The sequence below is a fragment of the Cladosporium halotolerans genome (assembly GCF_011745625.1).
Source record: "Cladosporium halotolerans strain TM138-S3 chromosome Unknown Sca24, whole genome shotgun sequence".
NCBI lineage: Eukaryota > Fungi > Ascomycota > Dothideomycetes > Cladosporiales > Cladosporiaceae > Cladosporium > Cladosporium halotolerans.
Genome location: NW_027191475.1, coordinates 174,712 through 199,525, shown reverse-complemented (window position 1 = coordinate 199,525; position 24,814 = coordinate 174,712). Strand labels below are relative to the sequence as shown.

General features: G+C 57.3%; 9 protein-coding genes across 9 annotated transcripts; 2 read left to right on the top strand and 7 right to left on the bottom strand.

Annotated features, from left to right (window-relative positions):
* Positions 1-1,058: 1,058 nt before the first annotated feature.
* Positions 1,059-1,487, bottom strand: WHR41_06893 (uncharacterized protein; the record flags this gene model as incomplete). Its single annotated transcript, XM_069375498.1, has 1 exon — positions 1,059-1,487. The coding sequence occupies one exon, from the start codon at positions 1,485-1,487 to the stop codon at positions 1,059-1,061; it is 429 nt and encodes a 142-aa protein (XP_069227839.1).
* Positions 1,488-2,498: 1,011 nt separating this feature from the next.
* Positions 2,499-4,756, bottom strand: aciA (Formate dehydrogenase). Its single transcript, XM_069375497.1, has 5 exons — positions 4,426-4,756; positions 4,057-4,308; positions 3,795-3,970; positions 3,107-3,651; positions 2,499-3,047 (listed from the first exon to the last, which is right to left on the bottom strand). The coding sequence occupies exons 2-5, from the start codon at positions 4,213-4,215 to the stop codon at positions 2,698-2,700; spliced, it is 1,230 nt and encodes a 409-aa protein (XP_069227840.1). The 5' UTR covers positions 4,216-4,308; positions 4,426-4,756; the 3' UTR covers positions 2,499-2,697.
* Positions 4,757-7,544: 2,788 nt separating this feature from the next.
* On the bottom strand, positions 7,545-9,811 carry WHR41_06891 (uncharacterized protein; the record flags this gene model as incomplete). The annotated part of the gene is made up of 2 exons (XM_069375496.1): positions 9,527-9,811; positions 7,545-9,476 (listed from the first exon to the last, which is right to left on the bottom strand). The coding sequence occupies exons 1-2, from the start codon at positions 9,614-9,616 to the stop codon at positions 7,545-7,547; spliced, it is 2,022 nt and encodes a 673-aa protein (XP_069227841.1). The 5' UTR covers positions 9,617-9,811.
* A 385-nt stretch (positions 9,812-10,196) lies between these two features.
* Positions 10,197-11,156, top strand: WHR41_06890 (uncharacterized protein; the record flags this gene model as incomplete). Its single annotated transcript, XM_069375495.1, has 1 exon — positions 10,197-11,156. One exon carries the CDS (start codon positions 10,197-10,199, stop codon positions 11,154-11,156), a length of 960 nt encoding a protein of 319 aa, XP_069227767.1.
* Positions 11,157-11,720: 564 nt separating this feature from the next.
* On the bottom strand, positions 11,721-15,779 carry WHR41_06889 (uncharacterized protein; the record flags this gene model as incomplete). Its single annotated transcript, XM_069375494.1, has 1 exon — positions 11,721-15,779. One exon carries the CDS (start codon positions 15,777-15,779, stop codon positions 11,721-11,723), a length of 4,059 nt encoding a protein of 1,352 aa, XP_069227786.1.
* A 439-nt stretch (positions 15,780-16,218) lies between these two features.
* On the bottom strand, positions 16,219-18,104 carry WHR41_06888 (uncharacterized protein). The gene is made up of 4 exons (XM_069375493.1): positions 17,426-18,104; positions 17,286-17,373; positions 16,795-17,225; positions 16,219-16,742 (listed from the first exon to the last, which is right to left on the bottom strand). The coding sequence occupies exons 1-4, from the start codon at positions 17,601-17,603 to the stop codon at positions 16,525-16,527; spliced, it is 915 nt and encodes a 304-aa protein (XP_069227785.1). The 5' UTR covers positions 17,604-18,104; the 3' UTR covers positions 16,219-16,524.
* Positions 18,105-18,591: 487 nt separating this feature from the next.
* Positions 18,592-21,460, bottom strand: WHR41_06887 (uncharacterized protein; the record flags this gene model as incomplete). The annotated part of the gene is made up of 5 exons (XM_069375492.1): positions 18,592-18,980; positions 19,038-19,247; positions 19,301-20,996; positions 21,054-21,106; positions 21,157-21,460. 5 exons carry the CDS (start codon positions 21,458-21,460, stop codon positions 18,592-18,594), a joined length of 2,652 nt encoding a protein of 883 aa, XP_069227838.1.
* Positions 21,461-21,679: 219 nt separating this feature from the next.
* On the bottom strand, positions 21,680-22,997 carry WHR41_06886 (uncharacterized protein). Its single transcript, XM_069375491.1, has 2 exons — positions 22,740-22,997; positions 21,680-22,687 (listed from the first exon to the last, which is right to left on the bottom strand). The coding sequence occupies exons 1-2, from the start codon at positions 22,815-22,817 to the stop codon at positions 21,926-21,928; spliced, it is 840 nt and encodes a 279-aa protein (XP_069227784.1). The 5' UTR covers positions 22,818-22,997; the 3' UTR covers positions 21,680-21,925.
* Positions 22,998-23,160: 163 nt separating this feature from the next.
* Positions 23,161-24,595, top strand: WHR41_06885 (uncharacterized protein). The gene is made up of 2 exons (XM_069375490.1): positions 23,161-23,570; positions 23,628-24,595. The coding sequence occupies exons 1-2, from the start codon at positions 23,476-23,478 to the stop codon at positions 24,268-24,270; spliced, it is 738 nt and encodes a 245-aa protein (XP_069227783.1). The 5' UTR covers positions 23,161-23,475; the 3' UTR covers positions 24,271-24,595.
* The last annotated feature ends 219 nt before the right edge of the window (positions 24,596-24,814 follow it).

The window sequence follows — 24,814 nt, the reverse complement described above, 5'->3', positions numbered from 1 at the left end:
TCATGTTGGAGATCGTCGCTCTCGCATATATTGACGCGAGGTTGTACACCTTGCCGAGCTTATCCGCAGACTGCAACTCACCGTCGACGCACTTTGATTTAGTATTCAAATTTGCTGCCTATGGCCCCATCAAGGCATCAGTCTTCGTTTTCTATCACCGCCGAATGTAACACATCAGCGTGGGCGTTTGCATTGCCCGACTATGCATGTCGTGGCTGATGCGGGCCGATTGCATGCGCACCGCTTGTACAGCTTCCAGGGAGCTTCCAGGCAGCTTCCAGAAGTCTTCAAGTGCACCACTCGTGGAACAGCCGCCGGCTGCCGATAGGGCTGCATACGAAGCTCGCAGTTATCCGTCTGAATCACCTGCGCGACGTGGCAGCGATCGTAGTGATCATAGCCAGCCAGCAAGGGCCCCTGCTGCAAGCCGCACAAGAGTCGCACGCATGGACTACACCTTCTAAGGATTATTGCATGAGCCCTATGGCATCCCATGCATTGCTCATTTATTTCACCAGCCACGCTCAAGGGGTCACGTTGCCCAATGTCACGTTCTGCTGACACAGGCGCAGCCACATTTCATGGAGAGTTCCGAGCTGATTGTTGCATGCTGGACCTGCAGGCTGCAGATGTATGCTATCGCTTCGGATCTCGCCGGAGACAAGCTCAATACTGCAAGTGGAGCTTATGCCTACTGCGACCTGCATCAGCTTAGCTTCATCACTGTCTTCAATTTGCGCCACCATCGTCACGGAGCGGTAGAGTTCGGGATATTGAGGCCTCGCAGGTAGTCACCCCGAAAGACCGAATCGCTACCAGCTAACCACCAACACCAAAGCCAACTAGACCGGTATCTTGTTCGTTTTGCTAAAGAGACTCAGGCGCCAGCAGTCACAGAACCCACCAGCGTCCGCCCAAGGCAACCTCGAGCAATCCGCGCGGCATCCGAACAACCAGCCGCCAACACTCAAATCACATCTATGTTCCACAACCTCGATCTCGTATTCTCATTCCCTTTATCCTTACTAGCAAGGCAACGCACAACAACATGCCGTCCTTCAAAGCTTCGCCGCCAGTAGGCAGCATTGTACGACTTCCATGCCACGACTGCCGCGCCTTCCGATCCCGCAGCATCCATCCTCATCGGGTCTGTCTGGTAGACCCGTCAGTAGGAACGTATCGGATACTTCACTGCCACCATCTGCAGCTGCGTCATCGATAGTCACCAATACAGACATGAGGAATACCGTGGTCGAAATAGCAGCCTGGTCGTAGTCGCCTGACAAGAGCTCGGAAGCATACGTGATCGTTTGCTCCAGGCATCCGCGTGCCAAGTCCATCGTGATTCGCTCGTGACGAAGGCCGCTGGACATCACCGCCCTCGTGTTGCTCGCCGGACGATGATGATTTGTCGGAGCCCGACGAACGTCGTCCATTGCTTCTGGGAGGAAGCTCGACTCCGATGATCTGTCGAATCTGAGATCCATCCTCCGAGCGACGTATAGCACTTCTCTGCTCCACTGGGAACCAGTGAATTCCTCTCGAGGGCTGCTGGGTCCACGAAACACGCAGGTTCGCCGTCCGACAATAATGAATGACGAGACGTCCTTACCATCACAGACCCCAACCTTGCACGAGCAACAATCTTTGACGTCGTCTAGGTGGGTGGCTTAGCCAAATCGAGCTATTCTTTCTTGCTGCTAGACTATCTTACTAGCTAGCGACTACTCTCTCGACTTCCCTGGGTAGGGACGTGGTCGGGTTACATTCTGGTGCTGGTGGATGGGAATGGGAATGTTGTAGATGGATAGATAGACAGCCCGACTACAAACAAACTACACCTCGCCCTCTCTGGCCGGGAATTTCAACCAGTTCCGCTCCGGCTGCAACCTGATCAATCAGTCATGGCTGACCGCTCCCTAAACCTCAACCCCTCACACCAACAACTTCCGATCCCACGAGACAACAGCTCAGCTGCGACACGGGCACATCTCAATCACTTATCTCTCTCTCTTCTAAAGAGCCAGCAAATGTCCCCTCCCAACAATCCCAGGCAAGCCGCGTAGCGGACGTTGTCACTCAACCCGGCTGCCTTCAGACGTGCTCAGCACCCCACCCCACCCCAAGAAAGGGTTGGTAGGGTTAGGGCTGGGGTAGAGGGGGTTAGGGTTATTTCATCTCGCGCGCGATGGGCAGCAGTACCTGGCACCTAGACGGTTCGGTTGGGTTGGGTCCCAGACTAAACACGCCTTTTGTTCCATCGGGTGGGAATTTCCAGTACGCTAAGGTGCGGTTTTTGCGCTTTGCTTTGCTTTGCTTTGCTTGGGGACGGGAGGAGCGTTCGTTCATGGAAGGGCACAATACGGTGCGATGTCTGGCGCTCGGGGACCGGAGTCTATTCCGAGTACAATATGGCAAGGCTGTTGGAGGACGAGGCGACGAGGAGAGTTGTTCGATACGATATAGTCGCGACTTGCGGGTTGAAAATAGGGGAAAGATTTGAGTCAAGTAGATTGAATTGTGTAAAAGGGTTCATTCGTGTCATTTCTCTCTTTCTTTCCTTTCTTTCCTTAAGCCTTCTTCTTCTACCTTACACTTTGTCTCCTGTCTCCCTCCCAGCGACGCCAGCCAAACATCCCGCAGGGGAAATCATAATGCGGAACATCCCAGCCATCCCTCTCCATTAGCCCCTCTCGTCTACTTCCTCTGCCCATAAGCCTTAGTAGCGTAATCGCCCTTATGCACGATGAGGTCCTCGGGCCTGTAGTCGTGCTTGCCGCTGAAGTAGCTCTGGAGGATGTTCTTTGTGCCGGTGGCGTAGCGCTTCTGGGCGTCGAGGCTGGTGCCGGACATGTGGGGGACGGTGGCGTTGCCGGCGCTGCCGCCCCAGCCCTTGTAGCTGGCGGTGCGCAGCGGGTGGTCCTTGGGCGCCGGCTGCGGGAACCAGACGTCGCCGCCGTAGCCGCGGAGCTGGCCGGACTCGAGCGCGGCGGCCACGTCTTCTTTGACGACGATGGCGCCGCGGGCGGTGTTGACGAGCCAGGAGCCTGGGGAGGGGTTAGCATTCGATATGATGAAGGCTGACTTGGAGAGGGTGGGTGCATACCAGGCTTCATCTTGGAGATGAGGTCCTTGTTGAAGAGGCCGCGGGTCTTCTCGTGCAGCGGGCAGTTGATGGTGACGACGTCGCACTGGGCGAGCATGTCCTCGAGGCTCTCGACGCGGCGGCAGCCGATCTCCTTCTCCTTCTCGGCGGACAGAGGCTGGTAGTCGAAGTAGAGCAGCTGCTTGCAGTCGAAGGGCTTGAGGCGGCGGAGGACGCGCTCGCCGATGCGGCCGACGGCAACGGTACCGACGACCTTGCCCTCGAGGTCGAACTCGTTCTTGGCCGCCTCGGCCACGTCCCAGTCGCCGCGGGCGATCTGCTCGCGGGCGGGGCCGAAGTTGCGGACGAGCGCGAGGATGGTCATGACGACGTGCTCGGCGACGGAGACGACGTTGGAGCCGGTGACCTCGGCGACGGTGATGCCGCCGTTGGTCTCGTTGGCGACGTTCAGGTCGACGTGGTCGGAGCCGATGCCGGCGGTGACGGCGATCTTGAGGTTCTTGCACTTGCGCAGGCGCTCGGCGGTGAGGTAACCGGGGTGGAAGCTGGTGGTGGTGTTAGTTTTGTTGGGTGTTTTGTTGTTTCATTTTTTTTTGTTCCGTGTCTTTTTTTTTTTTAAATGGTCCTATAGCTGGAAGCCAACCATTGAGGTGCCATTGAGATTTATTGCAAAGGCGAATTGACTTACGGAGTGGTGATGATGACCTCGGCGTCAACCATCTCCTTCTCGAAGACGCTGTTCTCACCCTCCTTGTCGGAGGTGGTGACGAGGGTGTGGCCCTGGTCCTCGAGCCATTTGCGGATACCGAGCTCGTTCTCTGTGGTACCGAGGAGGCCAGGCTCTTGCTTGGCGTGCTCCTTGCCCTGGAGGAAAGTGTCAATGGATTGTTCGAAGCTTGCAGGAGCTCCGTTGAGCCCGTGAGTGAGAAGTGGGATAATTCAAGACTTACGTCGTACAAACAAAGCAGAACCTTGCCCTGTCGCGAGGAAGAGGCCGTCAGCGTTCTGACCCCACCGAGTTGGGAGAAGGCAGTGCGGGGCGCGGCGCGCTGAGCGAACAGCGAGCCGGCCGGGCGGGCGAGGTTGATGGCAGAGCGAGCAAATACCATTGTGAATGAGATTGTATGAAGAGTGGTGAGGAGGAGGCGAAGTTGGTGAAGGTGGACGACCGGCGGTGGTTATGTAGGTGATCGAGCGATTACCTAGACAAGCCGTCATCGGGTTAGCTCAAAAGCTCCAGGGTCGTGCGGGTGGCAGGCGGCCGGCAGCTGGTCGTGCTAGACGCCCGCTTCGGGCGAGATGACGCGGGGATCTCTTACCGGCTATGGTAGGGGCGGGGATAGCGATGTCAAATCAGCGGCGGCGGTGGAGAGGCTGCGGAGGGCAGAGTGAAACGCGCGACGGTGCTGCGGGTGGATGGACGGGCGGATGTCGCGGTGTTGGCTTGGTCGCTTGGGTGCTTGGGAGGCTGATGTTGTGAGGGGAAGGACGAGCAATCGCCGTCGTGCCACTGCTCTTTACTTATACCTGCGAGCTGGGCGGTGGATGCCAGCATCAGCAGTGGGGTGCGCGGCCAGATATGGATAGGAGCTAGGTAACGATAACTACGGTCTCTGCTCTGCCAGTCCATCCTCGCCGGGCGTGTGGAGGGCGAGCGCGTCGCCTGTTCGCCAACGAGGCACGCGAGCAAGCAACCGGCCGCCGCTCATCTTCGGGGCGTGTGCTCGCCGGCTCGGTGTGGTCGCATTGCTGCTGCGGCCACCACCACTGATCTTCCGCCGTCCATTGAATCGCGTACGCATTGGACGGCTGAGCGAACCGGACGGACCAGCTGACGTCTCGACCCCACTCGGCCCAGCAGCCTTCGCTGGCATCGCGCTCCTCTCTCGCTCGACACGCGCCGCCCGTCTGCTCGGCAATTCCCAAGGCGTCCAGGCCCTGCCTCACAATCGTCTCGCGCGAGCGGGGTGTGCATGTCTTCGCGCGCGTGGCAGTCAGGGCGGGCGTGTGCCCTGCTTCCGCCGCGTGCCGCCGTAGCCGCAGGAGGGATGCCGGTCTGCGAGGGAGAGGCAGCACCAGCAGGCGAGACAGGGCAGGGTGGAGATATTGCGGAAGCTGCGCGAGGCTTGAAGGGTTGGAGCGGATGGTGATAGTCGAGGCTTGACGAGTGCTGCGCGCCGGGTCGGAGCTTGAGCCGCAGCGGCGAGTCTGGGGAAAGCTGGCGCCACAATTGCCGGGCGCGTCGGGCGAGGGAGTGATGTAAGGACCCATCATGGCGTCGTCACAGCCCATCCGCGGCCATCCAGGTGGTCGGGGTGGAGGAAGGACATCTTCACAGCGCGCAGAGGAGCATGGTATAGCTGTAGAAATCACCATTGCAAAGCACATTTTTGAGCTATACCGCAATGCAGCTTCTCAGTAGTAGAGCTATCATCCAGCTACTGCACCCAAGCTCTCCGCCCGGCAAGCGCAGCCACTCGCTCTCCACGCCCAGCCAGCCCTTCCCCGCCAACTCTAATCATCCTGGGTGGGCGCGGGAACTTTCCTCCCATTCCAGAGCCCTGACACGCCTGACACGCCTTCGGTGCATCGGAAGCCTTTTCCGTTTTCAATCCAGCCAACCAATCCATCAATCAAAACCAGCGATCTTCCTTCGCGCGCTCACAAAGTCCGCAAACATCCCGCCATTCTTCCCTTCGCTTCCCTTCCTGCACCCTCAATCCTTCCCGCCGGACCCCCTGAGTCTCGCTACTACATACTACATACATGCACCATCGAAATCGAGCTGTTTACTCTTCCCGCCGCGGAGCATCATTGTCCGAACACACACCGTGGATCTCGCTGCCGTACTTCTCGCGCCCCTTGCCGCACTGTCGCCGCAAGCCATCCACTCTCTTGTCGTCTCGTCTCCATCGTAACTTACTGTCTTCTGGACACCTTGACAATTGCCGTCCGCGAGAACGCCTTACCTTACCAGTCGTGCGGCATTTTTCTCGTTCTGTTCAGAAGAAGCGCCGAGTCCGCGGTCCGCCGCTCGTTTCGCGCGGAAGGAAGGTGCAGGGCATGAGCATTGCCTGCCTTAGGGCTCAGCAGTCACGTCTGCAATGCTGCATCCGTCTGCGAGATCGCACGCGTGCGTAGCTACCTAGCATTGCGATTGCGGCGACGTGGCGGCGGCGGCGACAAAGAGACTCGCCCAAACTGGTAGGAAGCATCTGACGTCTTTCCTTGCTCTGTTCTTCCCTTTGGTTTGTTGAGGAACGCACTCACGCCACGCGAAATTGATCATTGAACCTAGACTGCCCGAATCCATGTCTCATTCACGCCACTGCGATGCGAAGAAACAATGAACACATTCGGCGAAAAGGTCGTTGCAATTTGCAACCCTGGATCTTGAAGAAAAACAGAGCAACGTTGTTGCATGGACAGACCATTTGCGCTACGCTCCGATCACACCTACCGCTTCGATAATGATGCGACGCGCCTGATCAGCCACCAGAGTCCAGAATGGCAGCGCAATCAGTTTCCGTCCTCACTCCAAGGCCGTGAATGCGACTTATCAGCACGTTTCCACGGGCAATGCTCCGGTCCGAACCCGACATCGTCCACGCCGATACCAAAACGAAGTCAGATCGCCAGGACATTTCTGGAAACCGGACTATCCTCCTACTGAAGATTCCGCTTTACACGCGTGAGAAAAACTACAGCCCGCGCGCTGCCTCCAGTGGCGCAACAGAGACAGGTGGCATCGCAGAAGGTAGGGATGTGAATACATGGACAGCTTGATGCGCGAGGGAGAAAGAAAACAGCAGACATTGCATTTTCTAGGGCGACAGCAGCCTGTTGTTTTTCTAGTTTTTGGATAAGCATATGCTTCCAGGATGGATTGCGATGATCTGAGCGCGAAGATGGAACATCTTGCCGCTGGAAGTCGCTTCCGACTTCTCGACTGTTTCTGCGACTGTGTGGGGTTTGGTAATGGTTTTCTCCATGATACCCGCGCGCGAGATGTTCACTTCTTCTTGAACCCGTAAGTAGCTGATTCAAGGTATCTTCTCACTGGCTCAAGCTTCTGGCTATCCGCAGTCGGTAGGGAGTGCAAGGACTTGAGAGTCTTGGCGTAGACCCTTGAAGGCGACATCAGCCCGCTTCGGCGTATCCGATCTCTCTCTCTCTCTGGCACTTCGACCTCTCGATCTCGCTTCGCTGATAGTACTGGCATCCGTACAGCGCCGCGCCAGCGAGATTGTCCAACTCGCTCAATGTTCACAGCAGTTTTCCGGCTTCGGTAAGATACTTGAGAATTTAGTAAGTACAGCAGGAGGTACTTCCCTCATTGCCTTCACGAGTCCTCACCATCTCCTTCCTCCACAAATCTCTACCCCATCGCACGCACGACGATTCTCACAACCCACGGAAACCCCCCCTTCCCTCCCCATCACACCCCCGACGGCGGCGCCGCCCACTCCCCACCCCCCAAATCATCCAAAAACGCCAAATCCTCCAAATTCACCGGATAGTTCGGGTCCAAATACGTCCCGAAAATATCATCGATCCCCTCAAACAGCCCCTGGCCTTGGCCCTGCCCCTGCGCACCCCCCTCAAGCAACCCCAACCCCTCCTCCGCGCCCCCAACCAACCCATCCCCCAGCACCCCCTCCCCTTCCCCCTCGGCCACCCCATTCCTCCTCCCATCCACAACCGGCTCCCCCGAATCCCTACACGCATTCGCGAACCCCGCCAGCACCCTGCCCTCCTTCCCCGCCCCCACCCCATCTCCAACGCCCACAGGAGCCCTCCTCAGCTCCCCCAGCACCTTCTCCGCCAGCCCCGCCATCGCGTCCGCGGAGCTCCAGGCGGGCCGCAGAGCGCGCAGGGAAGCGCAGCAGGCCTCGAAGTCCGCGCGCGCGTCTTCCTGCGCGTGCCGGAGGGCGTCTTGGCGCAGGCGCTGGTAGGCGACGGAGAGCGCGAGGGAGATGGCGTAGGGGAGAATGGGGAGGGCGTGGAGCGTCGGTAGGCGGGAGGGGGTGGTGAGGCGCGTGAGGTGGATTGCGGAGAGGGTTTGGCGGGTGTGGGAGGGGGGGCGGGTGGGTGTTGGGGTTGGGGTTGGGGTTGTGGGGTGGGCGGGGGGTTTGGAGCTGGAGCGGTGGGAGAGGATTGCCGTGGCGAGGTAGGCGATGTGCAGGGTTGCGAGGAGGGGTGGCGGGAGGGACCAGCCGTGGAGGTCGGTGAGGAGGTCTTCGAAGGCGGGGAAGGCGTGCTCCCAGCCTGTGACTGTCGGCGGGTTGCCAGGCCGGTAGAAGCTGATGACGTCGTTCATGATGTGGGCGATGCGCAGCAAGATCTCGAAGGCCGGGAAGGCGCTTTCGTTGGGCTCGATGGGCTCGATGGCGATGTCGTGGTCGGCCATGATGATGGGCCGGCCGTTGATGGCGGCGTTGAAGCGGTCGAGCGTCCAGATGACCCAGAAGAGGAGTTTCATCGGCCGCGTGCTGCGGGTTGGCAGGCTGGATTGCTGGCCGAGGTGGAGGCCGAGGGTTTGGCAGTGGTGCATTGCTTGGGTTACAAAGAGGGAGGCGTCCTCGGCGCCTTCGGGGCCTTCGATGTGGAAGGACATCAGGGCGTTCATGCGGATGAGGGTGAGGCGGTCGTATTTGGAGGATGTTGCGAGGGCCTGCTTGACCGATTGCTGTAGGCTGCTGCAGAACTCTCGGGGCGCGATTGGAGTGTTGGAGTCGGTATGGCGCAAGAAAGGCTCCGCTTCGGTGTCCTTCGCGGCTACTAGGCAGATAGCGTGCACGTATGGCTCAGGCACAACGCCTGCGGCGTAAGCTTCTCGGAACTCCAGCTCGTCGATGAAGGGTAGAATAGGATGTAGCTTGCGGAAATACACATCGACCAACCCGTCCATCTGCGAGGCTTGGGGCTTGGGCAGAGTTGACCGTCCACCAGCAGAGGACCCAGCCGGTGCATCGCCTCTGCCGCTGGCATACGCAGCATCTCTCTGCCTGATGAGCTCGTCCCACTCGTGCTTGTCGACCCAGACGCCCACATTCGCCGTCGCCTTAGCACAGGGATGCCGCGGGTCGGACGAGTTGCGCTCGAAGAAGCCGGCTTCAGGGTGCAGGTCGCTGATGAATCGCTGGGCGGTCGAGTCCATCAGCGCGGAGAGAGACATGCGCCTCTGAGTGCCTTTCCGGCCATTGCTTTGCGCGGTGCCATTAGTCAGGCTGCGTGGCGTGGCATTGTCGCCGGAGAAGGCTGGGGAGGTGTTTTCCGTGCTCGAGTGATGCCTTGTGCCGTTTCCAGCGGGTGAGTTGTCATCGTTGCGGTTTGTCTTCCTTTCCACGGCGAAGTGAACGCATCGTTTCTGATAGGTGTCAGCTGTGATGTTGAAAAACTTGAAGAGACATTGCGTACTTTGCGGGACCGACAGGCGTCGCATGCCTTCGCTAATCGGCGGCGTTTAGGGCCATCTCCCGAGAATTGAGACACAAATGTGTAATCCATACCCTCCAAGTCTGCAGGTCTATACCGCCCGTGTGCAGCATGCACCGAGAAGACGGAACGCACCGGGTTGCTTCAAGATGGGTGGCCGATCACGGGAGCCAGGATGGCATTCTTCTCTCTGCAGATAACGGCCCAATTGACAGCATTGATCACCAAAGCAATTGCTTCTCCCCGTGATCGTCCGATGCGAGCTGAGCAGCAAGGCATCTTGTTGCAGTCACCCCAGGTTTTGCGGTGGGGCAGGGCGGTTGGCGGAGAGCGGCGGGTGGAGACAACGTGTTCGGCCACGCTTGGCCGACGTCTTCGTTCATTGGCGGGGGACTTGGGACCGCCTGCCTGCCATTGATTCACCGGAATAATAATAACACCACCGCAAACATGTGGTCTCTCCATGTTCTGTTTGTCAAACTGCCCTCTCACGACAGTTCTCTCAACCCTCTGCAAAGTGATTATGATGCCAACTTGAGCCCTCCAGTCTACTCCACAGCGTAGACAGCACCTCCACCAAACACACCTCACTAACCCACAACCCACAACCCCACAAAACCCCACCTCACCTCACCGACAAACCTCCAAAACAATGACCACCACCTCCAACATCCTCATAATCGGCGGCACCGGCCTGATCGGCGAACACATCAGCAACGCCATCGTCGCCGCCCGCCAGCACTTCAACCGCATCGCCCTCTTCACCTCGGCCAACACAATCTTCACCAAGTCCGCCTTCGTCGACGGCCTCCGCGCGCAAGGCGTCGAGATCATCGTCGGCGACATCCACCTGGCCGACGACGTGCGCGAAGCCCTCACCGGCATCGACACCGTCGTCTCCTGCGTCGGGCGCGCCGTCATCGCCGCGCAGCTGCAGCTCGTCGCCCTCGCCGACCGCCACCCGGACGTGCGCCGCTTCTTCCCCTCCGAGTACGGCACCGACGTCGTGCACAATGCCGCCAGCGCCGCGGAGCTGCCGCACCAGGCCAAGCTGCGCGTGCGCGCCGCCCTGACGGAGACCAAGGACCTCGAGTACACGTACCTCGTCACAGGACCCTACGCGGACGCGGACCGCGGGCTGTACTTGTCTGCTTCTTCGCCCGAGAACGAAGCAGGCGGGTCCTTCGACGTGCGCCGCAAGCGCGCCGTGCTGCTTGGCGACCCGGCGGCGCAGATCAACCTCACAACCATGCGCGACGTGGGCCAACTCGTAGTCGCAGCCCTGCTACATCCCGTAGAGAGCAAGAACCGCGCGCTGCTCTGCAACAGCTTCACGACGACGCCGGCGGAGATCCTCGCAGAATTTGAGCGGCAGAGCGGCGGCGAGAAGTGGGAAGTGAGCGTGACGGACTTGCCGGCGCTGAAGCGGTTGGAGAAGGAGGCGTGGGCGCGGGGCGAGGCGCGAGCGGTGCCATTGAGTTTGAGAAGGATTTGGACGGAGGGCGGGACGCTGTACGAGAAGGAGAGGGACAATGGGGTCGTGGGGATGGAGGAGGGGGTGGAGTCGTTGGAGGTGGCGGTGGGGAGGGCGGTCAGGTTGCAGATGCAGTAGGTGGTGTTGATGCGATTGCGATGGTAAGGGGGAACGAGAGAGCAGATTGCTCGCTTAATGTTGACGGAGGCGAAGTTTCGTTGGGTTTACGATTCTGGCAATGAACAACGGTAATGGGCGACGAAAACATAGATCTAGATGGCATCAAGCATGAGGACCATGACAGTCATTGAGACTTTTTTTTCTCGAGCGGATTCTCGCTCACGATTTTACTACCTCACTATCGAAGACGTGAATTACAGCCACAGAACGGCTTTTCGAGCACGTCCAACGTCCTCATTTCACTTATCATTCGCCACGCTCGCCTTTTTTTTTTTTTTTTTTTTTTTTTTTTTTTTTTTTCTCTGCTCCTTGAGCCAATGAGGCTTTTCGAGCATTGTCCAGTCCTCGCCTGATTTCTCATTCGCCATGTTCGATTTCTCTCTCTGCTGCCTGAGCCAGTGAGGCCTTGCGAGCTTTGTCCAATGTCCTCACATCACTTACCATTCGCCACGCTCGGTTTTTTTTTTGTTCTCTGCTCCCTGAGCCGATGAGGCTTTTTGAGCATTGTCCAATGTCTTCACATCACTTCTTCTTCATGCTCGCCTTCTCCCTCTGCTCCTTGAGCCAATCATCCGGCGTCATGACCGCGACGTAGGGATACTCATTGGCCCATTTGCGCGGGTCCGACTCAGCTCCCACTATGACAGTGTTGAAGTCGGCGTCGACAGTCTTCGTGCCCGTGCCAGGCACTTGATGGCAGATGGTGAAGCGGCGGAACTTGTCCGAGTTCATGAAAGCCCAGCCGGCGAACCAGTTGACGGCGGAATCCGTCGCCTCGTCTGGCTTCTTTACCGCCAGCTCCGCGAAAGGACTCATCGACTCCGGAGCCACGGAGATGATGTCTGCGGCTTCCGAGGGGTTTTCTGGCCAGAGCTTACACCGCAGCTCCAGGGGGCAGAGGTCGTCGACGGCCTCCCACAAGCTCACCCATCTTTTGTCTTCGTTCTCGGGTTCTCCGCTCATCGTCTTGACGAGCTCAAAGAGCCAGGATCTGATCCCGGGCCGAGCGGCGACTTTGCACCTGGCGGCTCCACGTGGCTTGCCAGCGTTCATGCGCTTGACGACATCGATGATGGCGAGTGCTTTGTCCGGCGTTTGGAGAATGACATCGTCAGAGATGAAGACCGCATCGCCGGAGAGGAATAGTTGCTGGCACTCGAACTTCGGCTCGCGTCGCTCCCAACGTGCTAGCCATTCGTTGAACCCGGCGCACCAAACGTGATAGGCGGGTCTCTTGTGGAGAACTTCGGCCAGTCGAGGGATGTGATACAGCTTGATCTCAAGAGGTATGACGACCAAGGCCGATCTGTGGTCGTCGTCCAACCATTTGCTCCAATCATTCAAGTCTTGCGATTGCACCACCTTCAAGTTCTTTCGGCTCTTCAAGACCTTAAGCATGTGCCAGTATTCCGGAAGTGGGTTCGGTGGGATCATTACGAAAGCCCTTGTATCGTGTTGACCGAGCATATCGTCTACTTCGAGCTCCATAGGATCGACAGGGCTCGTCACAGACTCGTGGGGAGTAGTACTATGGGGTGCATCTGGCGAAGCCGCTTTCGGATCGTTTTTGCTGTTCGTTGGCAGGGGTGGTAGCAGCTTGAACCCCAGTGGCTGCTTCAGACTGGCCGTAACGTTTGCACTGCGGAGGAATTCCCACTCCGGCGCTCCGGAAGGGACCACTAACAGGGTGAATGACGGTTCCTGTGCGACGCCACAGGAGACGTTCGACTTGCACGTAGCCGCGAACTTCTCGACTTGGCCCTTTTGCGCATCATCGGCTGAGATCTGCCCGCTCGGGAGAGTCGCGCCTTTCTCAAGCACGCTCGTGAGCTTCTGCAGCTCCGCGGCGGTTATCACCTTCGCCAATTTGAGGCGGCAGGGAGAACCCAGAGTGTTCATGAGAGTTGTGCAGTCTTCTTTCGTATCGCAGGTCAGCTCTACGGCGGTCTCAAACTTACCCGTTGGGTAGTCGAAAGCCAGGGTGAGCTTGTCCGAAAAGACGGGCGGACGTGTAGCGGGCGTGCCAGACACGGACGTGCTAGAACGCGGTTCTCCTTCAGCAGGCGATGCTCCGGTGCTGGTGTGCACGACCGTTGGATCATCCTGTGATATGCCCCGAGGACCGAACGCAGAGCTGCTGGTGGAGCGCTGAACCGGGGGAGTCGATTGCGCATTTGCGCCCTTCGCCACTTCTGCGACTGTACTTCCGGCGGTAACAACTCCCTGATCGTATTTGGAAGATCTTCTACTGTTGTTGTTCACGACCGAGACCGTTGGAACATCCTGTGACATGCTCCGAGGACTGAACGCAGAGCTGCCAGTGCGAGGCTGCACGGGAGTAGTGGACTGCGCACTTACACCCTTCGCCAGATCCGCGCTGGCACCGCTGGTGGAGAAAACTCCACTACTGCTCTTGCCGGTGGAGAAGCCCGTGTCGCGATGGACATACATGCAATTGCGCTCGCTTCTGTTGCAGTAGCCATCCAGCCAGTACGGACAGGCGATTTCCTTGCCAGTGTCGTGATGCGAGAATTTACAGGTATATGCAGTGAACTTGCAGCGGCCTTTCTTCCAGTGAGGACATACTATATCTTTCATGGTGAGGCGACGCCCTGACTGTCCGTTCGCTGCAACAGCCTCTTGCGGCGAGGCAACCTCGCCCGGGCTCATGCCCGACGTGCGACGCGGTTGCTGTTGCTGTGGCTTCGTGGTAACAGGCCCCGTCCCACTGGCATTCAGTTCATGTCCAGTCTCACGGTGTTCGTAATCGCATTCGGCCTCTGAATTGCGGCAATTACCCTTTTGCCAATGAGGACAGGTGATGTAGAAGTGAGCAAACAAGCAATCATCATTGGCCTTGTCGCATACACCGTTGCGCCAGTCCCAGCACGTCTTGCGGTTTTGCTTTGCCAGATGCTGATTATTGCCGACGAGTGAGGAGGGTCTGCGATCGTTGTCGGATGGCGGGGACGGGCTTCTTTGCCTTTCCGGCGCCGGTGCCTCGCGTCTACCGTACGCGCTGTGAAATGCTCCAGTAGAAGTGCTGGTTTGACTTGATTTGCGGTTTGTTCGTGGCTTAGGTGCGGCAGCGGTTGCTGGAGCATGGGTTGCGGTCGGTCGTGAAGGTCCAGAATCTCTGCGCGCGGGTTGATTGCGCTTGGAGGTCGACTGCACTTGCGGCAGCTCTGGATCACTAGCCGGTCCAGAATCTCTGCGCGCGGTCTGATTGCGCTTGGAGGTCGACTGCACTTGCGGCAGCTCTGGATCACTAGCCGGCCCAGAACCTCTGCGCGCGGCTTGGTTGCGCTTGGAGGTCGACTGCATTGGCTGCGGCTCTGAATCACCAGCCGGGGCTGATTTTCTCTTCAGTGAGCTGGCCGCATACGCGCTGTCTCCCAGCAAGGCATCATGCTTCTCTGCAAGCGACAGCCTCCTTTGCGGCTCCGCCACAGCAGCCGGTGGAGATTCGTTTACTGGGGAGCCAGCCGCCGGCGTCCATGTTCCCGTGTTGGGATCGACAGAAGCGAGCACGCTGGCATCTGGCACCGGCTCCTTTTTGAGCCTGCGAGGCCTGTTCTCTTCGGCCAAGCTGAGGTATCTCATGTCTCCTTGATCGTCCTGTTGCTTGCGGGCAGGCCGGGATTGGGACGTCAACTTCAAGAATGGATCCAAGGCGGCCTTGCGCTTTCTTTCAATAAAGGCAGCCGCGTAGAAAGCTTTCGCGGCGTCGCTGGGCCCCGGGTAACAGACCTGCGTGTTTTGCGAGCCAGTGGAGGGTGCGCTCTTACGCGCGGCGCCTGTGTATGGAACGCGAGGTGGGACGGTGTTGTTGGTTGCGGTTGGATCGGACAGTGATGGCGTTGTTTGTTGTTGAGAGGTGGATGAAGCGGAAGGCAACGACGTTTCCTTGGGCGCAGAGGTGGCTGAAGCGGACGGTAGTGGCTCTCCCGTCGCGGCCGAGCGCTTTTCGCCGAAGAGTGAGTCGACGCTGTCGGTGTCACTGTAGGTCTGACCCTCTTCGCCCGAGGAGTCCCTTGGGCGCTCCCTCTGCGCAACCTTCTGAGCCACGCCTTTGCGTTTCGTGATAACAGTCTTCACGCGTTGGCGGGGAGAAACAGCAGGCTCATCATCCTCCGAGCCTTCAGGCGCGTCCTTGATCGAGGCACCGTCGCGAGCAGCGTCACTAAGACTAGCAGTGGTGCTGCTCGACGTCATGCCCAAGCGCTTCCTCTTCTCCGCCCTTCTTCTCTTCCTCTCATCCTTCAACTCCTCCGCGTCCTCATAAGCCTCGTGGAAACGGTCCAAATCGAACGCTTCCAAATCGCCCGTGGCAACGGCATCTTTCTCCTTAAGCCACTTGGCCATGATCGCGTCTGAGAGCAGGTTCTCCTCCGGCTCCCAGCTGGAGCGGTGCAGCGGGTAGCCCTCCCATTTGACCAGGTAGTGCATGACGCCGTCCTCGTTCGGCTCCTCGGCGAGGATCTTCTCTACATCGTATTCTTGCTCCACGTCGCTGGGCTCGGTCGAGTGGATCGAGATCGAGTCAGGGTCCGAGTCGTCTTCAATGAATGGTGGCGGCATTCTTGCGGTACTGTTCTTTGACTCAAAGAGCAGGACGAACGGTTTTTTCTCTTTTTGTGGAAACCGTAAACGGTTGGGTTGAGTGGCCCTTGGCCCAACGCAGCAGTGGCAACCGCGAGCTCAGTCTGTGTTTACATCTGGCGTTGGAAACGCGTGCTTTGATGTAATATGCAAATATCCGTTGTGTGGCAGAAGCGGATTTGCAGTGGTGTGCTTTGCAATGCGTTGCATTTGTTTGCAGTGAACTTTTTGAGTGGTCGGTCGTCGAGGTTGAACGTAGGAGGAAGGCACGAAGGGCATAAAGCGGAAGTGGGGCGGGTCACGTGCTCTGTGCGCGAAGCGCTCGCGCGTTTCACTCACTGGGATGGATTTCAGCGGAATATCTGTGGCGCTTGGGATCAGGATTGCTCACCTTTTGGAAATAGAGAATGCTGTCAACTGCGGGCAATCTCTTGCATTATACGAGACAATTTTACTATCTGATTACTACCTGATTTGACAATTAAGGAAACAAACATCTGTGGTATCGCTCCATCGTTGAGGGGAAAAAGAAAGGAGAACACAAAACACATCCAAAGAAGAGAAACGTCCAAGCAGATCCCCGGGAACGAGCCCTTCGTAAACACTCATTGCGATGCTTGGACGATTTTGAAAAGGAAAAACACCCTTCGTTAACTCGTGGCCGCCCTCGGCAATCCCATGCGCGCAAGACCCGAACATGCTGATAGAATACAAGCATTACGTCTCAGGTGTAGGTGCTGCCGGTGGAGGCGGGCATTGGCCAGTCGTCTTCCGTGATGCTTGACCAGAAGACCCAGATCATGATCACGGCGAGGAGGGTGAAGAGGGTGGAGAAAAAGCCGCCGTTGATGGCGCCGTTCGAGCCGTTGCAGATGTGCACGCTGATCACGTACTGGAAGATCTGGCTGATGATGAAGAGGAGCGCAGCGGCACAGAGGTACACTGGGAGAGGGTCAGTTTGCATCCACACAGGGAGAGATCGAGCACGACTTACGCATTGGTCTGACTTCGCCCAAGACGCGGAGAACCAGGATCGCCTCGAGAACGAAGAACGCCACGAGGAAGACGAGAGGAACCAGCTGGTACAGAGTGTACAGAGCGTACGCCCGGTTGTTCGGGTCGTTTACGGTGTCTTGCCAGTAGTCGGTGAAGGCAAACCCGGTGTCGAGAGCAATGTAGCCAGTGCCAACAAACAGGGCGGCGGCGGAGCCGAAGATGAGGCCAATGGACGCAATCGTACCGTCGTCAATTATTTGGTATCCAACCACCGCGTTCATGAGCAGAATCCAGAGAGTAGCGACAATGGCGGCGATGTGAATGGCTGTGAAAGCTCTCCGTACTTCACCGTCCAGCGGGAACCAGCCAATGGTGAAGATCTCGCATAGTGAGATCAACATGTAGCCCAAGAGGAAGAGCTGCATTTCTCTGCACACGATTGTCAGCTTCCCGTCTCCCAATGCGCTTTGTACGTGGACCGATATTCACCTTCTACCAACAGCGGCTCGCTTCATGTTCGACCGCAAGAGCAGGAAGGCCGAGATCAAGATCGCGAGGCCTGCGCAAAGAATTGATCCTGCTGTGGTGTTAGCGGTCTCCTTGTCCCTGTCTCAATGCGTGCACCGTACCCAAGTTTGCCAGATACCGATCTCCGCCCAAGCTGATCCCCAGCAAGTCACAGCCATTGCCGAAGCCAGAGCCACCGCGCGAGGGCGAGCTCGCGAACAGGTTGCATACGGGGAGGGTGGCATGCAAGCTGCCGGTGTCGCGGCAGAAGTCGAAAAAGTTGCCGTACGCGGTCGACATGTCGGCGGCGGTCTGCTGCGTCGCGCGCAGAGGTGATCAGCTCGGTCGGTTCGGCCAGGGCTAGCTGGTGGAGCGGTGCAGCTGCGCGGTGGTGCGAGTCGCAGCGGTCGTGGTGGGCGCAGGTCGCGGAGCCTGTGGTTGTCGGTCGGGATGCTGGCGTCGGCCAGAGGATTCTGGTGAGGTTGCTGGCGAGCAGGCGAGCAGAAGGGCGCCGGTGCGCGCAATTACACGGACGGCACGGCGGCTCTCTCAAACAGTGAGGCTCTGGGCTCTGCGTGCGCGCGGGCCTCCCTGGGACACCAGCCCGCTGCCGCTGTGAAGCTAAGCTCTGTGGACGGGAACGCCTAAGGCGGCCGTCTGCTTCAGGTGCTGGGGGGACGCGGTGCTTGCTGCGAGAGGCACTGGACTGTGCGAGGGCGTGACAGGCGCTGTTCGAGGATGTCAGCTGTCACGGTGCCACGTCCAGCAGCAGCAAAATGCCGCCGCGCGCGCCCTCTGCTGCGCCGCCGAGGCTGATGATGCGCCGCCCGTGAATGCTGGCACCCCTTGTCGCGAATCTTGGTTGTGAGCGCGCTAACCCAGGCCTGACCCGAGGTGGAAATGACACATGCGCCCAATCAACGCGCCGTTGCTACTGGTACCGGAGCCCGTGCCCGAACTCCTCCAACGCTCCAGTGCCGATCGTGGCACGGTAGCCCTGTGCGCCGCCCGTCTCGAACAACGACATCACTGCGGCGCCGTCTGTGGGGGGATCCTGGCTTGGCTTGAGGTTCGTGATGGCTGCAGCCATGCAGTCTGTCGTCACGCACACATCCTATTGACGTCCTTTGCACAATCGAGCTAACAAAAATGGTAAACAAGTCTGATGGATGATTCTAATTCATGCGAAGTTAAGTATACTGGTCTTCTCTCTCGCTGTTGATTCCGCCTTGAGGACCGCACCAAGGTCCTAGGCCGTGTCTTGTCTCGACTCCCTAGATGATGCTATTTAAACTGAAATATCGAGCTCAGAGTTCGCAGAGTAGCGAGCGTTGCTGGCAAGCGCTTCCCACGCCGGGTTAAGCTCCTTTTCGATGAACGTGGAGACGTCGTCGAGAACTGTTTTGAGCATCGCTTGCAGCTCTTTCTGCGACTCTTCATCAATCTCGGTGGCCTCCCATCCTCCATCGAAAGATGTGCGGAACCCCTCAAAGATGTTACCAATCTCTCTTGTCAAATCAGCTTTCGACTTGCTGAGTAGAAGCTTCAAGTCTTCCTCCATGGCAGAGCAGGAGCCGAACCAGACTCCACTGGAGGCGATGACCTCGTTCTTGAAGACGATATGCCTTTCTTTGGCGTAACCCATGGCTGGTTTCGGTAGGATTCCGTTCTTTCCACCTGCTAAGACATCAGTGTACAAGTCAAACCACAGGCCTCTGCTTCAAGCTGCCACACCTTTGATCTTGCGAACTTTCGCGTAGACCGGAAGCATCTGTTTAACGAGATATGCGTCCTCCACCTCCGTCGTCGCCTTTGCGTTGATGAGATCCATGCCCTTCATGAAATCTTTCATAAGGTTCGTGATTATACCGACCAGAACCCGCCTTTCCGACTTGACATAATCGAGAAACGGCTGGACGTCCACAATTGTCGCGCTGGTATCGTCTGTGTAGGAAAGTCAGCTAATATTTCAAAACGCGTAGTCGACTTGCACTTACTGTTGATTGCATGGACCATGTCCTTGACGATACCCTTCATGTCGCGGACGATTTCCCTGACCTCCTTGTAGATAGGCGTCCTGGCTATCGCCATGGCGGCGGAGATGGAGCCACTCGCGAGGTGCAACAACTCTCCGCTGAGAATGACGGGAGTCGACTTCTTTGATCCTCGCCTCAAGCCGTTGCGATTCATCAAATTCAGCATGGGCCCAGCCTTGTAAGTGTTGCTCCATTTGTCGCAGAGATCTTCAGCGTCGTTAGACCAGTCTTCTTCCAGGTCTCTTACCCTCTTCAGCAAGTCGAGATCCATGTAATCCTTCACCCGGCCTAAGATCTTCTCAATGCATGGCTCGTATCTCTTCGTTGCGCGCTCGACATGAGCTTCAATGTCGGCTTTGCGATCGTCGGCATTGCTCGCGGCGAGAAGTTCGGCCCTCTTGATGACCGACGGCAAAAGAGTCTGGAAAAGGTGTTGAATCTCACTCATTCTGGCCGAGTTGGGAAATTGGGCGAAATGCTGACGGAGAGCAGGGATGTTAGTTTGCTCGACAGACAGCGTAGGTGGTGCCTGCAGAGTATTGAAGCCCGCGCGGTGCTTTTGGTAATCCGTGTTCGAGATTGATATGACCGGGATTTCTTCCTGACAATCATTGACGTCCACGAGCTTTTCGCCTAGCTTTGCCTTCGTGTTTGCGCTGCGCATCGCGATCCTTGCGGCTCTCTCCGCGTTTTGAGCTTTGATGAGGCGGGTGTCTAGATTCATCTTCCGACCGTACAGTTCAAAACGTTCTGCCGGATCGAAGACATTTGACATCTGCAGCATAAGCGCATTCGCTTCGTTCTGCAATCTGGTCGCCGATGCTTGCAGTTCCGCGACTTCCTGACGATCGGCACTGGTACCACCGACGAGGGTTTCTGCGTCGATTTCGTCGCTTCCAGTAACGATCACGATGATTCTGCCCTGACCTTTACCTCTCACGGCCTTAACTTCTTTAGACACCGCGCTGTCGCTATTTGCCCGGGCGCTGCTAACCACGACAGCAGAATGCGAACACTCCCGCCGAAGCTGAAGCGCCGTCTCGCGGCGGATGTGATTGTCCGAAGTGCCTGGTGCGTCGAGGATGCTGACTCCCATCTTGCTAAGCGGGCTGTCGAAATGGATCTTGATGAGATGGACTAGAGGCCACAGCGAGAGCGCACGCCGGCTGTCGTCATCCGTCATCTCAGTCGAATATGTTTCCAGATTCTTCAACATCTCTTGAGACGTGGAAGCCTCAAGCACGACAGTATCTTCGTCCTCTGCAAAGCGACGGATGAGCTTGTCCGCCCATTTGTTGAGCTGCGACAAGATGGCCGGGTCATCCTCTGACTTTGCCTGACGCAAAAATTCACGGACCGCACGCTTACTAGAGCACTCTCTGTGCTCGAGAAAGAGCGAATAGAGCATATCCGTGACTGTATCCCGGGTGTCGATGTCTTCGCTTGCCGTGATTGCCCTCCGAGAGCCGGCCTCGCCCTCGTCCGCGTCCTCTGGCTGAGAATCAGCGCGGTAGAACGCAGCAAGTTCAGCCTCGAAGAATCTCTCCCTCTCTTCGCGGCTGTAGAAGCAAACCTCGACCAGGAATTTGCGACGCTGGTCCGGAAGCGGGCCGCAATAGATGCAGGGTACGAGAGTAACACTCGACCCCGACTTGTCCTAAGATCGTGGGTCAGCGACGCAATGTGCAACAGCAGCAGCTCCAGATTCACATACCGAGCGAGCCAGCATACCCTGGCTATAGATTGAGTTGATAGTGGAGCTTTTGCCTGCAGAAGGTTAGAATGAGCGGTTCATGAACGATTACGAAGGTGCTCACCAGATCCCATGTTTCCGCTGATGCTGACCATGATCTCTTCGGCGTTAGTTTCCAGAAGTCGCTCCTCAGTCATTTCAAGCACCCTCGCGGTGGAAGAGTTCTGGAACTTGGACTGCTTCAAGAGATCGGTGATCCATGAACAAATCTTCGCAGTTCCGCTTTTGAGCTTGCAATATTCCTCGCTTGTTACTACTGATGTTGCAGGAGGCTCTTTGCTGACGTCGTAAGGCGGTACCTGCATAGGTCCGATGCTCTCAAGATCGTCCTGCGTGATCTCGTTGGCTTTCCGCTTATAGCCAACCATTTTGCATCGGATCGTGGTGGATGTGTGGAAGGGACTCCGGAGAAGAGAAGGCTTGTCTTTCGCCTTGTCGTATGCTAACGTGTATTCTTAGTAGGGAGAGTGCAGTATGTTGGTAGATGTCTGATGGCATAAGCAGGTGTATGCGGTCTCGCGGTAAGATGGAGCTACAGTGTGTTGCTGATGCAGAAGTAAGAGTGAACGAGACACTAGGCAACCATTACAATATCACTTCTAGTGACGTAGATGCAATACAGCATTTTCAGTTCATCCGTCGCGCTCTCAGCGATGCCAGCTTGCGGTGAGCGTTCAAATGAGGCTGTTGAAGAAGTGAAGTTAACTTAGACTTTGACTTGTGATAAGCTTACAGTGACAACGCCACCTCCTATGCCAACACTGTGCACATGATAGCACCTGGTAAAGCGCCCGAACGCCGTGCATATGTATGTTCCAAACAGAATCTGCCCATCAGCAGCACCCACCACCTGCACCCTTCTTCCCTCCACTCGCGCCGCCGCCGCCCAGATTCACCGTCCTCCCTCCGCCACCCGCTCCGGGTCCTTTCACGCCGCTCCGCCTGTCGTTGAGATCGTACTTCCCGGCCTCAATGTTTTGATATATTCTCTCCGAGACCTCCAGGAAAGCCCTCTCGACTCCCTCGCCGCTCTTCGCGCTCGTCTCCACATACTGCATGACCTTGTTTTCCCGGCACCACTCCTCGGCCTCTTCTTTCGTGACTTGTCGCTGGTTCGGCTTCGCATTATCTGCTCCTACAGTCGATGATGGGGCAAGATCGGACTTGTTTCCTACGAGCACTACCACGATGTCTTCCTCTGCGATTTGCCGCAGGTCATGTAGCCAGGATGTGACGCTGTTGAATGTATTTCGCCGGGTGATATCGAAAACGAGCAACGCACCCGAAGCTCCGCGGAAGTATGATCTTGTGATAGACTTGTACGTCTCCTGTCCAGCGGTGTCCCATAGCGACAGCTTCATGTATTTCTGCTCGGGCTCCTTCGGCTGCTGCTGCCCGGCTTTGCCTTTCGTTTTGCTCTTTGGCGCATCGTTTGGCGATGTAGTCACTGGTTCGGCTTGGCTGCCGGCAGGGTTGTTGATGTTGTGTTCCAGGCTGGCCGGCGGTCCTACGGGGACAATGCGCGACCCGAACTCAACGCCAATGGTGACATCGTGGTGGGAGACGAAGCGGCCTTCGCATAGGCGGATGGTCAGCTATGGGTAATCAGCGAGAGAGCTGGGGGATGAAGGCGGTTCGTGGGCATACACTTGACTTCCCCGAGCCAGAGTCTCCAATGGTCACGATCTTGCTGATAAAGCTGTATGGTTGGGTTGGCTGCGCCATGTCTGGGTGACGTCTCGAGCTGTCGAAGCTCTGCTCGTGCGGATCTGTCCCGTGATCTCCGGTATGCAGGCTGTCGACTCAAGTACTCGTGTACAAGCTAACAAGGCACGCTACGGTGTCTGTTGCTACTGGTCTGGGCTAGTCGTGAATGGACTGGGCCCATGCTGCACAGACGGGGAAGGGGAGCAGGCGAGCAAGCTTCAGGCGAGCCGAATCGAGTCTCAGCCTCAATCATCGATTGACATCATGCAGGTCCCCGCCATGAGCCGCCGATCCCCTGCTCGAGCCAGCGTTACCACCACGTAAAGACACGGATGCCCTCGATGACTGGCCGAGGCGTAAGTCAGCTGCGCTATACAAAACGCAGGTAATGCACGTGGTCCGTACATTGCGCCTGGTTTAGTCACCGATACCCTAAGTTTACCCTTCCCGACTCTGCTTGCTTGGGAGTCATCGGTTTCTCGCGGATAAGGACCAATTGCAGTCTCCACGTCAAGCACGATTTCAACCGTTTCTTTCTACTATACCAAAGACAATTAACAAGCACCTTGTCACCGCCAGTCTACGTTCTGACTTCCCACTTCTTGCTTACATTCCCTTAATCTTGAAAAACGCATTCTACTCAGCAAACACTCAAACACCAACAGCCGCCGCGAACATGACTTCGGCAATCCCCCACCAAGTCCTCCACGACTCTACAAACGGCACACCGGTGCCCGACAGCCCTTCCAGGCCCCCGACTGTCTGTGTATTGTAAGCAGATTACCCTTCCTTCGGCCGTCAGCAGACGTCAAGATTAACACCTCCCAGCTGCGGCGCATCGCCCGGAACATCCCCAGCCCACCTCGAGGCGGCGCGCGCGCTCGCCCGCGCCCTCCACGAAAACGGCATGAACCTGGTCTACGGCGGCGGCACAGTCGGCATCATGGGCGAAGTGGCCAAGACGCTGGTGTCGCTGTCCGGCCCCGAAGCGGTGCACGGCATCATTCCCGCGGCGCTGCTGCGGTTCGAGCGCAGCTACGACGAGCACGGCGTGGCGCAGGAGGACGGCGGGTCGGCGCAGAAGGTGATCGACGAGCAGACGTTCGGCAAGACGACGGTGGTCAAGGACATGCACACGCGCAAGCAGATGATGGCGCGGGAGGTGATTGAGGGCGGTGTTGGCGGCGGGTTTGTAGCGCTCAGTGGAGGCTATGGAACGCTGGAGGAGCTGATGGAGGTCGTCACTTGGAATCAGCTGGGAATTCACGCCAGGGGCGTTGTGGTGTACAATGTTGACGGTTACTGGGACGGCCTGATGCAGTGGGTCAGGAAGGCTGTGGGAAGCGGGTTCATTTCTGAGAGCAATGAGGGCATCATGGTGGAGGCCAAGGAGGCCAAGGACGTGATCGACTGCTTGAAGGGCTACAGGAATTCGGAAGGCCGATTCAAGCTGCACTGGGGAGAGAAGTGAGCATGGTCGATTCGACGGCGTTACGGCGGTGCAGCGGCTGAACGCAAGGTTACATGAAGATGGATTGGCGTCGGCTCGGCTGCATGAATGGGTTGCATGAAGGACACGAAGCATGAGATGGGTCGCGTTCAGGCTCGCGCACGCCGGAGACTACATGTCATCCAACTGCGTCAGAGTTGGATGACCGGTGACGCATCCATAGTATTCAGATACAGCCGCTTCGTGTAAGCGCACGATTACATACAGTTATGTACCTATCAGTGCGAACATGACTTGACAACAATCACATAGAAATAGATAAGAGAAAAGAAAAGCCATCACGCAATGCTGTTGTGCGAATTGGTTGGTGTCGTCCATGCTTCCTGCAATAACCATCCGTGGATAGCATCGATCATAGCTCGAGATCCCACCGCAAGACGAGGAAGTAAAGCAAAAGCAAACTAAAATGAAAGGGAGTGTGCTGAACGAGTGTTGCTGTTTCAAGTAACAAGACTTAAACGCCAACACCAAACAATGTCGAAGGTTCGTAGACCGGAACTGTCTG